Source organism: Heloderma suspectum, chromosome 4 (genome assembly GCF_057233095.1).
Source record: "Heloderma suspectum isolate Gila_16-S chromosome 4, 16-S_ref, whole genome shotgun sequence".
NCBI classification, from domain to species: Eukaryota; Metazoa; Chordata; class Lepidosauria; order Squamata; family Helodermatidae; genus Heloderma; species Heloderma suspectum.
This window is the reverse complement of record NC_139461.1, coordinates 101,023,512-101,040,567: the sequence shown is the minus strand read 5'-3', so window position 1 is coordinate 101,040,567 and position 17,056 is coordinate 101,023,512. Positions and strand designations below refer to the sequence as shown.

At 43.4% G+C, this 17,056-nt stretch overlaps 1 protein-coding gene across 4 annotated transcripts; it reads right to left on the bottom strand.

Annotated features, from left to right (window-relative positions):
* Positions 1 to 10,445: 10,445 nt before the first annotated feature.
* Positions 10,446 to 16,397, bottom strand: LOC146347199 (nuclear transport factor 2-like). Of its 4 annotated transcripts, XM_084850075.1 has the most exons (6): positions 16,290 to 16,397; positions 15,942 to 16,035; positions 12,655 to 12,762; positions 11,524 to 11,595; positions 11,227 to 11,325; positions 10,446 to 10,621 (listed from the first exon to the last, which is right to left on the bottom strand). In XM_084850075.1, the coding sequence occupies exons 3-6, from the start codon at positions 12,751 to 12,753 to the stop codon at positions 10,508 to 10,510; spliced, it is 384 nt and encodes a 127-aa protein (XP_084706201.1). In that variant the 5' UTR covers positions 12,754 to 12,762; positions 15,942 to 16,035; positions 16,290 to 16,397; the 3' UTR covers positions 10,446 to 10,507. The 4 variants fall into 4 exon arrangements, with proteins under 4 accessions (XP_084706201.1, XP_084706199.1, XP_084706200.1 ...); XM_084850073.1 differs by lacking the exon at positions 16,290 to 16,397 and having other exon boundaries at positions 15,773 to 15,971; XM_084850074.1 differs by lacking the exon at positions 16,290 to 16,397 and having other exon boundaries at positions 15,869 to 15,971.
* Between the last annotated feature and the right edge of the window lie 659 nt (positions 16,398 to 17,056).

Sequence of the window (17,056 nt, the reverse complement as noted above, 5' to 3'; positions counted from 1 at the left end):
TAGCAGTCTTACGCATGCCTTAGAGGCCTTTGAACATAGTAATACATTGTATGTGAGTCTGCCCATGAAAGCAGGTCTAAGACTTGAGTTTCACCAGAATGCATCAGCAAGACTGCTAATGGGCACTAGCCACCAGGACCATCAATACTGCATGAGTTCCCAGTCGGGTTCCCAATCTGTTTCTAGGTTTATTTCAGTGTGCCAGTTCTTACATTTAAAGTCCTATGCAGCCCATTTCCTGCATACCTGATGGTGAACCTGCTTTTAAGCTCCCTGATCGCCAAGGTCCAGTAATTAATATCTGCTGCAGGCCTGCCACCTTCAGAGGCTCAGTGATCCTTGACAATGAACAGGTTGTGATTCCTCATTGGCATCTTATGGTTTGCTTTTTGCAATGAGTTAATGCTGCTGAGCATAGAATCTGCTCTATCCTTAATGTTCTTAATGTTTTAGACATGTTGAGAGGGAAGTTCTTCCTGGAATTAACCTGGCTGGACGGCCCTGGTTTTTCATATTGACTACATTACCTTCTCAAATCATAAGCCCATTGATGTGTGGCATTTCCCAGTACTCCACCGTGAGTTTCTTTTATGGCAGTGCTGTTACACTGACCGTAACAGACCATGGGTGCTTCACCCATGGCAGTGGATTGAAATTTATAAAAGGAACTCTTCCAGAATAAGGGTGCTTCCAGATGGAGGGGTCCTAAGAACTATCAGAAGACATTGTCAGAGGCACCACTAGGGCCAGATTATGGGGTGCAGGTCTGGGGCTCTGTGGTTGGGGAGGGCCCCCAAACAGCCCCCTGACACTGCAGGTATCTTTGGCTGCAGGAACGTCCTCTTGTTATGCTATTCTGATAAAGGAAAGCACTGAAGCCAAGCTTGTCAAGGCTGCAGCCCCACAGCACACCATTTTACATTACGCTGTTTTTCTTCATTAACTTTGATTAGTGGTGCACTGAACCAACCAGATCCTGCCTTGGGGGGGGGGGGCATGCAGGCACTGGAGAGTTGAGAGGACCGCCCCCTATAGGCAACATCTGATTGGTTCAGTGTGCTGCTAATCAAATTTAGTAAAGAAAAATAGTGTAATTTAAAATGGTGTCCTTTGGGCTGCAGTCTTGACTGGCTGCCACAACACTTACTTTATTGGTGCTGTGGAACATCAAGAGGAGAAGGTGGAGGAGCTGGAGCTGCCATCACCAGAGGGAAAAAGCAAAACAGGGCTGGCTTGGCTGGCACTGCAGCAGGAAGAAGCTGGTCAGGGGGAGGGGGCACCCTGGAAAAGATCTTGCCTGGGTCCCCCTCAAACCTGGTGGCACCTCTGGTCATTGTGCAATGCTACATCTTTTTTTACTTAACAGATTTTTCACAGTAAGAAAAAAGCTTGAAACATAGGAAGACTACAAGTGGAAGACGTCATTGTCAGGAGCCTCCATAAGTCTGTGAATGAGGCAGGGTGATTCCACTATAAAAGCCTCATCTGGAAGCACTTATTCTTACACTTCAGTTTTGAGCACATGTACAGTAATAGGCATGCCGACTCCAACTATTTAAAGCAATGTGCCACAGTTCAGGATCACTTATCCATACAATGCATATGGACCTATCATCAGACATTTCATGTTTTAGCCAATACAATATGCCCACTTCAGTGTTGTCATACTTTTGTGCTTGGTCAGCAGACAGGACACAGTGGACTATGGAAGACCAGGGCTAACTAAGGAGCAGCTACCATTTTAAAGATAACCAAATACACTTCCAGATCATCCTCAGTCTTAATTTTGCCAGCCAAATAGGAATGCCCGAGTTCTGTCTCCAATCTGGCATCTTTTTTTATCACCACATACGACCTAGGTGGCATATATATCTGCATTCTTGTGACTTCTGCTGCCAATCCACAAGAGACACCTCACATCCTGATGAGCAGCCATCTTGCCATCTACTGGAGCCTGGGACCATGTTCCATTGGAGTAGTGTCTGTAGTGCCCTGGTCAGCTAGGAAACCAAGTCATGTTGATCCTGCAGCACTGATCTAGAAGTGGTAAAGGCTGAAGAACCCATTCAAGAAAGGGGTTGTCTATCGGCTGTTTCTCCCTATGGGAGTTGTGAGCATTAGTGTGTCATTGCATGCCTCTTTGTTTTGGCCTGAGGGATAAAAATAGCTTGGATAAACAGCATGCCATGTCCATGTTCTCCACCACTCTGACACTCACTTTCCACAATGTTAGTCATCACAACTTAGAACATAGAGGAGTTTCACAGGTCTATAGATTTTGAAATTCTAAAGGTTGAATTTGCACTGGGCAAAAAGATATTTCCTTCTATTCCAAACCCTCTGTGCTTTAATTTCATTGGGTAATCTCTAATATCGCTCTCTAAGGAGGTGTGCCTGGCACCTACTTTACAAGCTTTTTAATGCCAGGCTAAGATATTTTTATTTACCTGGCATATTTATGAACATATTTGCGCAAATGCATGTGATGCTTTTGCATTATTCTCTGGTTTTATTTTCTGCCACTTATTACGTTATTATGATATTGATGTTACTGTCTTATTGTACACTGCCTGGACACCTGAATTCAATGAAGGTCACAATGTGACTTCCCATCCTTTCCCTTGCACCCTCACACATACCCCCCCCAAATCTGTTCTGGAGGGTCTCCCAACCCCCTGGAGCAGAATTGCGTGGGCTGCAGTGGGGAGGGGAAATCCATTCTGCCTACAATGTGTGTTCGCATTGGATACAAACCCATTGCACTAGAGTGCTTTTATTATTAAAATTATTTAGTTGGGTGCATAAGGCCTAATGGACTTGAGATTTGAATTGTTACTACTAATATTTCACTTTATTTAGTAACAGTGCTGTGCTAGGTGCTATACTTAGAGGGCTTACAATGAACCTTAGAGGGGCAAAACAAGGGAGAAAGAAAACATCAAAAACTGGCAAATGAGTACTGTATTGATTTGAGGCCAGGGCATAATGAACCCTAACCCTTTCCCCCCTCTCTTAGTGAATTGCTTTATCAGTGTTGCATAATATTAAGCCACAAAAAGTCTACTGCATACCTGTTCTCAGTTGTAATTTCAAAACAGTTATTTTGACATTTGAATATACTGTATTTGATTACAGTAATCAAATCAGGGAAGACCAATTGATATTGAGCTGCAAGCAGTAAAGAAAAGAGATGGTAAAATCTTTACCATCTTAAAGATCTGATCGTCTGATAGGTCCTTACTGTCCCAAAGCTGATGAAATGCACTGCATCCAAATTGATTTCTCTTTTCACAGTGTCTAAGTTTGGCAAGAAGTGATTCTTGATTTTGATGTCCCACTTAATTGTGATTCTTGATTGTGATGTCCCACTCAATGACAAAAGCAAAGTTCTTTCTAAGACGACACATGTAACTTCCACTGCCTCCCTTGTTTGTTGACTGACCCTTCTTTTTTTTGTAGTACATTGGCAAAACAAACAAATAAACCTTTCCTTCATAGGAAGATGTTCAACCCTCATACCTTCAACTTTCATTTTACAGTCAGTGCTTATCCATTTTTTTATGTCCTGTACTACAATCTATGATGGCCCTCTTGTAGTTAGTTATCAGCTTATCCATTGCCAATAGACTCTTCTTGTCTAGAAATGAGACGTGTTTATTTTCTCTGGTTACCTTAAGTGAAGCTTACCAACTTTCACTTCATAGGATTTTTTCATCATGAGAATGTATCCTTCAAAACTAGTAGAGCTAGGAGAGTGGATAATCTTCTTGAAGAACTCTGCTGGAAGAAATTATATAATAAATAGACAGAGCCAGTAAGAAGCTTTCTTTCAAATCTTCACTTAGCTATGTAGCCCCTTGGGTGGCATTGACTAAGTCATTAGCTCGCAGTCTAACCTACCTTGTAGAGTTATTGTGAGAGTAAAAACATCACATTTCAGCTTCTTGAATGTAGTAAGTGAGATGAGTATTTCATACATAAATATATTGTAGAAATCTTCTGACTTTAGCCAGAGTATTTGAAATATTGAGTATTTGAGGGTTGTCGTGAGGAGAAAATGAAGAGGAGTATCATTTATGCTGGGCACGTTGGAGGTAAAGGTGGAATATAAATGTAAGAAATGAATAACATAAATAATAAAAAGGATAATTGTATCAATATTACATGGTCATTTGTGTGCACCACCAGAAAGAAAAATATATGTGCGTTTGGGGGAGGATACCCATTGGGATATATGCAAATATAAAGTTGCTGAAAGGTTTAAGTCAAACAAGGGAGCTACCCTACATATAGACCCAGTTCACACATTACTGCAGCAAATCATGGGTTATTTAACCCACCATTCACAGAGATGCACACCACCAGTGAGCTGCTTCCAGTTTCTGTAAACAACCTCCAATTGGCCCAATCAGAGATTGTGAGCATGATGTGCTCTGCACTGATGGTTTATTGTTGGGTTAACTTCTTGGTCATTTAGCCCTTAACCCATCTCTCCAAGTTTGCAAATCATGCTGACAACCTCTGGTCAAGCCACTCAGAAGCTGTTGACAGAAAAAAAAAGCAGCTCACGTGTAATGCACGTCCTGGCAAATCATGAGTTAATTAAGGATTTGCTGCCATGATGTGCTAACTAGCCCACAGTGTACAGAGGACTGCATGCAGTTTCTTGCTTCAGATATTTTAACACATAAACCATGCTACAGCTAATTTTGTGAGGCAGGGAAATAATGTCACATGAGCTTCCTCACTGATCAGATGTCATTGACATGGAGCGTTCAGCTCAAGTTACAATCCACATCCACGTGGCTGATGGGAGAGTTGACTGCCTGCTCCACTACTACCCAAACCAGAGTCCTAGTGGCTGGTACTATATGAACCAGGAAATGGAATGGATAAATGCATTGGATAATGATACATGGAAAGTGGCCTTTATTGTAGTTTTCGTAGCTTCAGCTAACATAGCACTGGTGCAATTTTATTTACTTATAAAGCACTACAGTTTTGTAGGCACTGTACAAATATTTCAAAAATACCAACACCGCTCCTGCCAACAGGCTTGCAATCTAATAGATACAATACAAAAGGAAAAGAGGGAGGGGACAGGAAAACAAGCACATTCAGGCACTAGTTCTTCATTTTACACAAATGCTTCATGGCGGAATGGCCATTGACGGAGACAGTTCAGGGAGGAAGAGCCAAATGGCAGTTACGCCCCAGCTGAGCCAATGGAGTGGGCTGTGCTGTCTCCCTCTCTCTCGGCTGTATAGCCAGGTGGAATGGCGAACAGATGACAGATGCTGGGTATCTGTAGCTGGTATGTTACCTCATCCAGTGAACTGCTCGATAAGGTGCAGCTTTCTGAATACTTTGCCTCGTGAAGGATCTTTGGATTGACAGCTTATGATCCAGCCTGCATAGGTGGCTATGGAATTGTAGAAACAGCACTGTGAATCGCTGTGTGGCATTTTCTGTACTTTTAACTTTGCCGTTTTAATTGGAACTACCCAGAGGTTAGTAATCCCCAACCTTTTACCTATTGTTTTTATTTTTTAACTTGATTAAGCCAACATGTTTGCTAACTTACTGCTTCTTTGGGGACCTTTCTGTGCTCAATCTCCCCAAAACAGGAAATGTGTGTTGTATTCATTTGCTGGAGGATACAGAATACTCCAGCAACTTTGAGCCACCAGGAATGATACCGTGCTTTGGTCCAGCTCCCATCCCTTCTGAGATCTGCAGTGGAGTGGAACTGAAGAGAAGCTAGAATTGGCCCAGGTGAGAAAAATGTGATTCACACGAAAGGCAAATAGAAATGTGAGGGGAAAGGTACTAGAACTACCCAGATTGAAAACAAGGCTGTAATCCTGAAACACAAGGGGTGTTCATACAAACGTGCCTTACACGTTGACAGGTGGAATGGAGGTCACACCTGGTAGCCATGCCCCTCCCCTAGCCATGCATTTTGCCAGAGCATAAAGCTCTAGTAGTTTGCCTCTGCATGAGGGGGACATTCTGGGCCAATCAGCATCCCCCTCACATAGAGGTGCTCTATGTACACAGGCCAGTATACTTGTGGGGCCACTTCATACATTGGGGCACATCTGTCCACTCTGCATGACTCTGCTTTCCCCCCACCATCAATCTGTGATGGGTGTTTTTTTATGAACACCCCTACACTTTCTAGGGATGTCCCACTGAACGGAGTAAAAATTATTAGGATTGGGCCGCAATAAGATGCCAGTTTTCCTTACACCCAGTTCCACCAAAATGCTCCCTAGTTAACTGGTGTCCAGCCCTGGTAATGGACTGAATGAGAGCCAAAAAACTAAGACTCAGTCCAAACAAGACTGAGGCTCTGCTGGTGGCTGGTTCTCTTTCCGGATGAGGGAGTGCAACTAGCTCTGGATGAGGTCACACTTCATTGAAGGAGCAGGTGTGCAGCTGGAAGTACTCCTGGATCCATCATTGTCACTGGAAAATCAGGTGGCCTCCACGGAGCAGAGTGACTTCTGCCAGCGTTGGCTGGTAACCCAGCTGCAATGCCATCTGGATGAGTATAGCTGGGGGTCAATGGTAACCTCTAGATTAGATTACTGCAACACATTGTATGTTGGGTTGCCTTTGAAAGGCGGTTCAGAAACAAGCTAATGCAGAATTTGGCAGACAGGTTAACTGGGAGTAGGTAATGTGAACATATAACGTATATAACAGTCCTGGCTTGCCTGCACTTGCTGCTAATTTCCGTCCAGGCCAAACTCAAGGTGCTTGTTTTAAGCTTACATGGCTCAGGGACCCAGTACCTCAAGGACCACCTCATCCCATATGAAACTACCTGGTCCCTTTGATCAGCTTCTCTGTTTGCTCCATCCAAGAGGGTGGTGGTTTGGGGAACAAGCCTTTTGCGTGACAGCCCTGTGTTTATGGAACGCTCTCCCCAAGGAAGCTCACCTAGCACCAACACAGTCATCTTTTTGGTGCCTATCAAAAACATACTTATCTTCCCAGGCATTTGAACATTAGTTTTGGCCCAACTGTTGTGGCAGTTTTTGTAGTATTCATTCTAGGCTGCGCAGGGGGTGGGGGGAGATTTTGTGTATTGTGTATTAACACTTTCGTATTGTATTGTTTTTAGATTATGCTTTTATGGTGTTTATTTTTATGTGCATTGTGCTGATTGTTTTATATTGATTTTTTTCTATTATATTAATTATGGATTTCTGCATTTATGTAAGTCGTTTCACAAATGCTTTTTGTGGTGGGAAGCAATACATACATTTAATAAATAATTATAATAAACATTTGCTTTCCCCCTGCTGAGGAAATCCAGAATTCTCTCCTAAACTATCCTCTGCCCCATCTTACTTGAACATATTATACAAATTGAGCAAACTAGTGTACACATTTCATGTCTCTAACTTTTCTTGGATTCATGGAACAGGAAGGGGTAATAGAAGCATAGCATCAGGACTCACATCCACAGGGATGGAAATGGAGGTATTCTGATTAAGAAAGCCTAGCCCCTGGTCTTCAAACACAGCCTTTTCATTTCAAAAGCTTTAGATGTAGAATGGCCTGAAGATGGTCTGTGCAGGCAGCAGTTTTACTTTTGGTGTGCCTGTACACTTCAAAGTACTGTTGTGAGCAGGAGGGTTGGACTAGATGACGTCCAGGGTCTCTTGCATCTCTAGGATTTTATGGTTGCAAGATCGGGGTCTGTACAAGAAAGGGATTGGTAAAGTGGTCAAAATGGTTGGCTAGGCCTAGGTTGACATATTCCTTGGTAGGTCAATGGCCTGGCAATATGCTGCCATGAGAACTAGTTAGCCAATTGCTCCTCGATACAGAATCTTTTCGGGAATGCTCTGAAGACAAAAACCAGCCAGAAAAGGGGCATGTACCTTTCCCCCTTCCCAAGAAAGGATGTGATAATCAAGTGTCTGTGTAAGAGGAGTAGACTACAATTTGTGGCACACTGAAAACCGAGGGAGAGAATGCCAAGTTTGGGGCTCTGAAAGCATCTTATAATGCTGGCTGTCACTCTAGAGCCCTGATGTAGTACTGGTAGACTGTAGTTATCTGTTGGGAATGTTTAAACTGTGCCCCCATCTCTGCTCAAATTCTAAATGTGTAAATAAATGCAAATAACACCAATAAGCCTCCAGTGACCTCCTCCTAAAGGAAACCAAACCTGGGTATGCACTGTACCTCAGGAACTTCTCTCTGCTCAAAGAACTGAGGTTTGCGTAACAATATGATCTCACTACAACTTGAAGATATTTACATTCCTATATTTAGGACCCCATGTACATGCTATAACAGATACAAGTATATTGTTTTCAAAATAGAAGATATCCTACTCTTTAAAATTAGAATTCTAATTTTACTCATTTTTGTGGTATGAATATGAGCTTGAGAGCTAAAGTAGCAAGAATGGTGTAAAGTAAACAGTTTTTGTTGAGTTTTCCTGTCATGCCCTTAACTTCATATTCTGAGGATATCCAAGGTTTGTTGATGCCTACAGTGTAGAAGGGTACAGGTTGGAACTGGATGCATTTAGCCTCGTTTACATCATCCCTTTCATTGCGACCACTTTGAAAAGAGCCACATGATTATATAGGTATTAGACTAGGGATGGGGAACCTTTTTCAGACTAAGGAAACATCCTGAGGGCCAGATACCAGTAGTGGATTTGGCCAGAGCCCAAAGTGGGTGCAATCACCCCATTCTCTCACTTTCTCTCTCTCTCACTCTGTCTGTCTGTCTGACTCACACACCCCTTTCCCAGCCCTTCTCCTTAGTGGATCCCAGGAGGGGAGCATTTCTCAGCACTGAGCAGGTAAAAGCTCTTATCTCTAATCAGGACCTGTTCGGAGAAAAGAGCTTTTCCCTACCTGAGAAAAGCAGGGCCTCAGGCCCAGAGGTTCCCCCTGTCTTAGACAAACAACACTTTTGAAGGAAGTGCAGCCAGCGCTTTTTTTCTCTGCTAAGGTAATTCTTGGGGTATTTCTACACCAGCCTAAAATCCTGCATTTAAAATAGGGCTTTCTGCTTCCATTTTAAATGCAGCATCACTCCCTTTACATGCACTTCCTTCTCCTCGTATCCGAGTCTTCCGTTATCTTTCATTGTTCTCGCTTCTCTTCTTGCTGCTTTAACTCTTTTCACAGAGGAAACTGAAGCGGAACACAACGGGGTAATTTGATAGCTCATTATCTGCGATCTATTTAAAAACGGAACAAAAGGCATTTAGTGCAGGAGGGTCACGGCGTCATGTAGAGCACACAAACTTCCCTGATGGAGCAATCTCAATCGCAAGATAAAAGTGCCATGTGATGAAGCCCATAGTATAGCTCATCGTCTGGGATAAAAGCCTTACATTTCAATGTAGAATTTCAAGCCGGCCACGGCTTGCAATATGCAAAGACAGGCCCAGTTATCAGGTTTCCTTTTGATGTGAAGTCATTCTGAGGGGATTTTACAATATCAATTTCACATAGTGAATTCTTCATTTGCATGCATTTTATTTTCCACAAGTGCACACTCCAGTTTTCAGGGGTTTGCCCTACTATGATAGTGAACAGTTTTAGCCATGTGAGGATTCATGCAAACAGCATATTTGTCATGCACAATGGACATGGAAAATTAATCCTGAGTTGACTTCACCATGTTAGAGAGCAATCCTATGGCCACTAGACAGTGTCTAGAAGGCCATAGGATTTTTTGGTTTCTGGGAACCAAGCCCTGGCTCCGAGCTTGGTTCCCAGAAACTGCGCTCCCTGCCGCCTCCCCCACCACCTTGTAGATGGTGTGGTTCTCGCCGGTCTCTGCAGAAACAGAGTGGAGAGAGGGCAAAAAGGGGGTGGTCCCAGGAGTGGGGAGGAGACTCTTTACAAGGCTTCCTATGAGCTGTGAAGCTTCCCCCCTTCCCACTCCAACATGCCCTGGCTAGACAGCCAAAACCACATGTCTAGCTGACAATGCAGGGTGGCTGGAGCACAGAGGAGACAATTCCCTCCGTGCTCCAGCTGCCCTGCATTGGATAGGTGTCAGCCTCGGAGTTCGGAGACTGACGTCTATCTCCATAGGACTGTGCCCTTAATAACATAATATGAAATATGAGTTATGTGAAAGAAAGGCATTTAGGAATAGCAATTATTCCCTCAGGTCCATAAATAGGACTTCATACAGGTTATTTTGTTGCTACATATGCTATTTTTATAAGAAATCAGTTAGATAAGTTTCAGCAAGTTTAATGCAGTTAAAATAGACAAGCAGTGTTCTTACAAGATGGTATACATTGGATGTCTTATGCTACAGATATGAAGGGGAGAAGTGTAGATATATCTGGTAGATATATCAGACATCCTAATTACTTCATCTAACATAACAGGCTATCCGTGTTATTTCAATTACCTAGCCTCGGAATAAAGAACAATTCAAATAAATTTTAAACCAAGTTTTGTTTAGTCAGGAATTTGATAAGCAAAATCACCCTGCAGAAAAGGTTTCAAGCAAAGTTGTACAGAGCCAGCCTAAATATGTCATTTGAACAAATCCATTTGTCATTAATGTTCTTGAGAACAAACAACTGATGGAATCCCATCACTGGATCATCATCTACCTACAGTAAAAGAAGACAAGTTTAGGCCTTGTGTTAAAAGTGTTCGCCATGTCAATAAAATCTGCACAGTCTTTTAAACTTTATAGGAAAAATCCAACCAAAATGGATTTACGCCTCATTGATTTCAATGGAGAGAGAAATCAATGAGACTTTGCAATACTTAATTTTGACTGGATTGTAGTCTGTGTTACTTTTAGATAGATCTGTTTCCAGCTACCTTACTATAAACTCAAACACTGACCTTTTTTATTGCTTGGTTTATAAAATTTTAATTAATCACGCAATTCTGTCTGGATGCTTTAATGCTCCAGCTTTAAGGGAGGTTCAGGTAATCAAATGGCAGTATCCAACACTGCCACTCCACTTACGTAATTGACATAGCGCTAGTATAAGCGACCTCTAGCGCTATGCCAATAGCGTAAGCTGGCCTGACAGGTTCCTTCATAAAACCCATTACGCCAAGTGACGCTATTAGCGTAGTGCTAGAGGTCGCTTATGCTAGCTCTATGTCAATTGCATAAACAGAGAGGTTGTGTTGGATATTGCCCAAAGACGTAAAAGCTTTGACATATGCTAACCAAAGATGCAAATAGCTTCAATCTCACCTTCAGCTGACCAACTACCATACTAAGAATGCAGTTGTCAGGAGCTGGCTGATGATCTTGGGATGTTATGCTGTGTTGAATTTTTTGGAAAGGGAGTCTCTGTTATCAAAGAGAAAAAAGAACGTTAAACCAGCTGCTTTAGTAGATGTCATACAAACATATGATGAAACAAGTCAATCCACCTGTGCTCTCCTTTCGCTTACCCAAACTATTCAATTTAATCATTTAAAATCATTGCAAGGAATACTAGCACAATAAACAAAGCTTCTTAACTACTGATGCTAAGTGGTAACATACCATCAATTTTTCCATAATTGATGCTTTTCCTTGGAACTGCTGTCCTTCCCATGACAAACAGGAAGCATCTGTCTGCAAAAACGTATTATGTTTCAGTAATCTATACATTAAAAAGGTCCAAAGAAAGAAAAGTATACAAATGAAAAATCCCAGGTCCAGCCCCCTGGCAAGATACCCTCAGTGAATCCCCACACACACCCTAGTCAGCTTCCCACAACTAACTGCACTCCAGAACCTTAGCAGCCAATTAGCTGACAGTATTTTCTGGGGGGCCCAGTGGAGCAGACAAAAATGCACACTGTTTGTATCTGAATATCCAGAAAAACCCATTGTAAAGTATTCTACTTTCAGTCTCTAATAGTAATAAAAAGAAACAACCAGGAATTCGTATTTACAAAGTAAAAACAGCTTAATAGAGCAATCCTGCCTCCCCACTGCCCCAATGTTGAAGGGCAGAGGAGGTCAGAATGGAACAGTGGTTACTCTCTGCAGGCTTCTGACCCCTCCCCCCCGTACCCAGATGGGTGGTAAGCTACCACCAGCAGCTCACACACACACACACAGCAGAAGCAGGTGGAAAGCCCCAAAACAGGGAGTTTCATGGGCAGGGAGGAGCCAGCTTTAGATCTGCCCAGACAGGCCCAACCTAGGCCCCTCTGCTACACCAGCCCAAGAGCAAATGTAGCTAATTACCCCCTGCCCAATTGCTGTCAATGGGTAGGAGGACACTGTAAATACAAGGATCTGCCAAGCTAAATAGACTAGCAAAATGCCCACCCCCCACTCCCACCCTTTTTGCCCTGGCCAGCACAAGCCAGCAGGGCAGGGGTGGTAGATCCAACTCATTACTCCCTACTGGCCCCACTCAAGATTGCTCTGTTAATAACCTAACAGAGGGTTATTGGGCACTTGAACCACATGTCAACTTTCGCAAAAATAACAAAGATGTTAAGTCAGCGTCTCCCAACATGGTGCCCTCCAGTTCCCTAAACTCCTCTCCATTGGCCAGCATAGCTTGGGCTGATGGGAGCTGAAATCCAAAACAGGCTGGGGAAGATCGTTCCAGGTCAATAACCCATCCCTTATAAAAATGAGGAAAAATAGTTTAAATAAAGCTATGTTGATACATACATAAAGGGCACCTAATTGTTCCCTATTGGTATCAAACTGTTGATAATACAGTTGTATAAAACTTGTCCCAATTTGCTCCCAAATAGGTCTTTCTGCCATTTCGAGCACCTGCAAAGAAAAAAAAAGTCAGACGTTTTTAATTAACAAAACTGAGTCATAAGAGTGGAAAACCTAGACAGACGATCACAAGCCCACCCACAATGGAACCAAGTCTAGCAGTACAAGTGTACTAACATACTGCAACATATGTCGTTACAGTCACACTGAGCTTAAATGATTTCCAGAGAGAGAGAGCCATGAGAGAGAGCCAATTGCAGCAAAAATACCCCAAAGACTTGTAGCATCTTAAAAACTAATAAACTTATTCTGGCAAAAGCTTTTGTAGACTGTAGTCCACTTCAGCAGATGCATGGAATATTACGGAGTTTCAGGTTTATATGCAATACATATGCTGGGGCGGGGGAGACTTAGCTTTTTACAATCCTTTCCCCCCACCACAGCATGTACCATATATAAAATTCAACTCTCCATAATACTCCATGTATCTAATAAAGTGGACTATAGTCCGTGAAAGCTTATGCCAGGATAGCATTTATTAGGTTTTCAGGTGCCCCAAGACTCTTTTTTTAAACTTGAATTTAATGGGAGAACATACAAGAGTATTAAGTAACATATTTGAAAGTGACACATATTTCAAGGAATTGCTTATCTTTCTTTTGCATACCATTTAAGGCAGTGGAGACCTATGGCAGAAGCCAGCACATGGATGACCAACCACTAACCCACCAATGTTGCTTGGCACCCCACACCAAATTACCCACTGGCCCACACCTTCGTGTTATCAAACACATAAGCTGTGTTATCAAACACATAAGCACTGTGTTTTCCTGTACACTTCCTATCTTCTTCACATGTACTTTTACCTTCAAAAGAACCCTGGGAGGTAGGGAGGGAGATAACAACAAAAGATGCAAGCTTGTAAACAAGGCACTTGCCTGGTTGCCTATGGAGAGTAAGGATAGAAACCTACTCACACTTACTTGGGAGTAAGTCCCATTGTACTCAGAATGCCTTACTTCCAAGTAACCCAGCATAGATCCAGCTGTGAAATCATCTCCAGATCAGCCTTAAACAGGAAACGTTTGGGGTTTGTTTCCCCATTCAGCCTATGGATGTACTACTAAATGATTAATATAGACAGTATGTGTGGTGTCTAACATAGGTATTTACGGGCTTATTTGCAAGGCAGAATTGGTGACACCCAAAATCATAGAGTGGGAGACTGGGGAAGGAGGACTTATAGGCCATCTAGTCTAAACCCCTGCTCAATGCAGCAATTCCAGAGCTAAAGTGTCCACAAGAGATGGCTGCCCAGACTCTGCCTGAAGACTTCTAGCAAGGATAAGTCTATTCTCCATTGGCAAATTGATCTTGTTGTCAAGAGGTTTCTCCTAATGTTCAACCAAAATCTGCCCTCCTTTAACTTATGCCACTGGGTCTAGTCCAAGCCATTGGGGCAGCAGAGAACAAGTCTTTGCCCCCTTCTATTTAACAGGCCTTCTATTTAACAGCCCTTCAGGTATTTGAAAAATGCTAATAAAGTGTCCTCAATATTTACTAAACATTTATTAACCTGCAATATTTATTCATCTAATAATATTTACATAATTTCAGAGTTTCCTACATGCAAATCCTACACTCTGGCCACTAAAACACTCACTAAAATTATAGTATTTGATATTATACTCATATAACACATTGAAAAAATATACACATATGTGATATCTAAATATGAAAGCAAAGAGCTACTAAAAACTGGCAGTGGAGAAAAACCTGTATGAATATAACACATATGAAGCCTGACCCAGTGCATTGTTTATTAGGAAGCAAGTCCCACTGTGTTTGATGGGGCTTACACCCAAGTAAGTATGCATACCCCTTCATGGATCACTGCCTTGTTGTGGCGAATGGGCTTGTGTAACTCAGTGAAGCCATAAGCTATGCCGTGCAGGGCCACCCAAGACGGACAGGTCATGGCAGAGAGTTCTGACAAAATGTGGTCCACTGGAGAAGGAAATGGCAACCCACTCCAGTATTCTTGCCAAGAAAACCCCATGGAACGTATCACAAGGCTAAAAGATGACAGGACGGCCTGGCGTGCTATGGTCCATGGGGTCACAAAGAGTCGGACACGACTTAATGTCTGAACAACAAAGTATGCATAGGATTATTTTATTGGAAGTTAAGTTCCAATGACTCATTTTTATGTAGGTGCGCTTAGGGTCACAGTATAAGCCTATATTCCTATGCACACTGACATGAGAATAAACTCCGTGTAACCCTGGGGGACATACTGCTCAATAAACATACATAGGATCACAGTGGGAGGTTGCAGTTCTATACACGCATACTTGGGCCTACTTCTCCATAACTTGCACAAGATCGGGCTGTGTAAAGCTACAGTCCCGCGCGCACTTACTTAGCAGTAAGGCCCACTGGGCAGAACGGGGCTCAAATATCTGAGTAAATATTCCTAAACTAAGATCGGCCCGCACGATCTACGAGCTGATTTAACAGGGCGATTCCTCTAGTTTGGTCACCCCACCACGTGCTTCGTACGAGAACATGCGCTTTCTCCTTAAGCCTCCAGAAGCGTGGTTTCCTATTTTCATCTGGGGGTTGTCAGTGGCAACTGACTGTTGCTCCGCGATATCTCGCGAAGAACTTGCGAATAAGAAAGATCGAGGAACCTCCTCTTCACTCGCGAGAGGATCGCCCGCGCAACCCTCTCCACCTCTCCCTCCACCCCACTTTCGGAAAGACCACGTGCGGTGCCTCCCATATCTTAGTGGAAAGCCGGCGGTGGGGGTGGGGTGCGCGCAGCTCCTCCAGTACAAGCGGAGCAGCTCCGAGAAAACCGCCTCGCGGGTTAAGCAAGCAAAACCAGGCTCGTCCGCGCATAGGAAAAAGGATCGGGACAAGATGCACGCTGTTAGCATGCATTGCTGGAGCAAAGCACCTTTTAAAAAAAAAGACAACAGCCATGCAGACTCGTTCCCTTCAGCACCTACACCTTTCCCAACCTGCTGCCTTCCAAATGGGTTGGACTACAACTCACATCATCCCCGGAGCGTCCAGCCCATCTGAAGGGCACCAGGTTGGGGAAGGCTGCTTTAATACTATAGAGAGCCCAGTCAATCCCGCGCACGCACACCTGGCCGTTCAAGATAGAAAGGCCACCGTTCGTTCCCCCCGGCGGTTGCATCGCCCGGGCGCGCTCGACTCACCGCCAACCAGCTCGCTCGCACGTTGTAGTCACCGCCTGGCTGCGCCTCTCTTCTCCCAGTTCGATTCCGGACCGCGGAAAAGGCGGTCGCAGCCCTGCCAAAAAGAAAAAAAGAGGCGGTCGGGGAACGGGGGCCGTTTCAGTCTGATTTCGGGGGAACGAGTCAGCCCTTGGATACACGGAACCCGCGTGCAGACTACAGAGGCACGCACGTCTGAAAGTTGATCGCAGAGGAAATTAGGCACCGCACGTTAGGTCGAGAGGGCTGCCGCTGCCCCTTCCCCCGGGATTCGTGGTTGGGGGGACGGATATATAGAATCACAACGCACGTTAGGAAAAGTCAACTCACAAAACAGCTGTCTGTCTGAGAATTTGGCGCCACTACGAGTTCCGCAACGAACTTCTCCACACCCCCAGCCGCTTATTAGCCTCTTTCGCTCTAGCAAACACGTGGGTCAAAGGTGTTAACTCAACATCCAGCAGATGGCGCCCCAGCCAGACTCTCAACCTAATACGTCACTCCTTTTTCGGCCAATGGTAGCCTGAACACTACCTACTTAAAAGAACTTCGAATATTAGGGTGTCTGACTTTGCTGTTCGCTTCTCAAACAGCTGTTATAGATGTAGAGCATCTAAAACCATTTGATACTTCATTGTTTTGCTTGGTACAAAAGTAGGTTAGGCTGCAATCCTATACTCCTTTACCTGTCAGTTTGGTTGAACTTAATGGGGTCTGGCTTACTTCTGAGTAAACATACAGGCTTGCACAGTTTGTCGATATAAAAAGTTAAATTCGTTGTGAGTTATTTATGGCATGTGATAAAATTGGCAAGAGGCATTTTGGACCAACTTCTATATTATGAGCATGCATGTCTGTGCTGTTAAATGGCAACCCACTGGTCATTCACTTTGCTAGAACACTTGAGATTTGAATGGCATTGATACTGGGTCATTTTATGCCACACCATTCCTGAAAAAGTTAAAGAAACAACATACCTCACAACCTTTTATTTTTGCCATATGAGTGTTAGTAATGTGACAATACTGACAGTCCAAATATCTTTTCCCATCCACAGCTGTATCATGAGTAACAGAACTTAAGTGGAGGGACTCAGA

Bases quoted from the DNA above. Each gene is read 5' to 3' on its own strand.
- LOC146347199 (XM_084850073.1), bottom strand. From the start codon at position 15,919: ATGCAACCGCCGGGGGGAACGAACGGTGGCCTTTCTATCTTGAACGGC. The intron at 11,326-11,523 runs GTATGTTACCAC...CTTTGATAACAG, and splicing joins CAATTATGGAAAAATTGATG to AGACTCCCTTTCCAAAAAAT. The intron at 10,622-11,226 runs GTGAGATTGAAG...CTTTTACTGTAG, and splicing joins TGGTAGTTGGTCAGCTGAAG to GTAGATGATGATCCAGTGAT.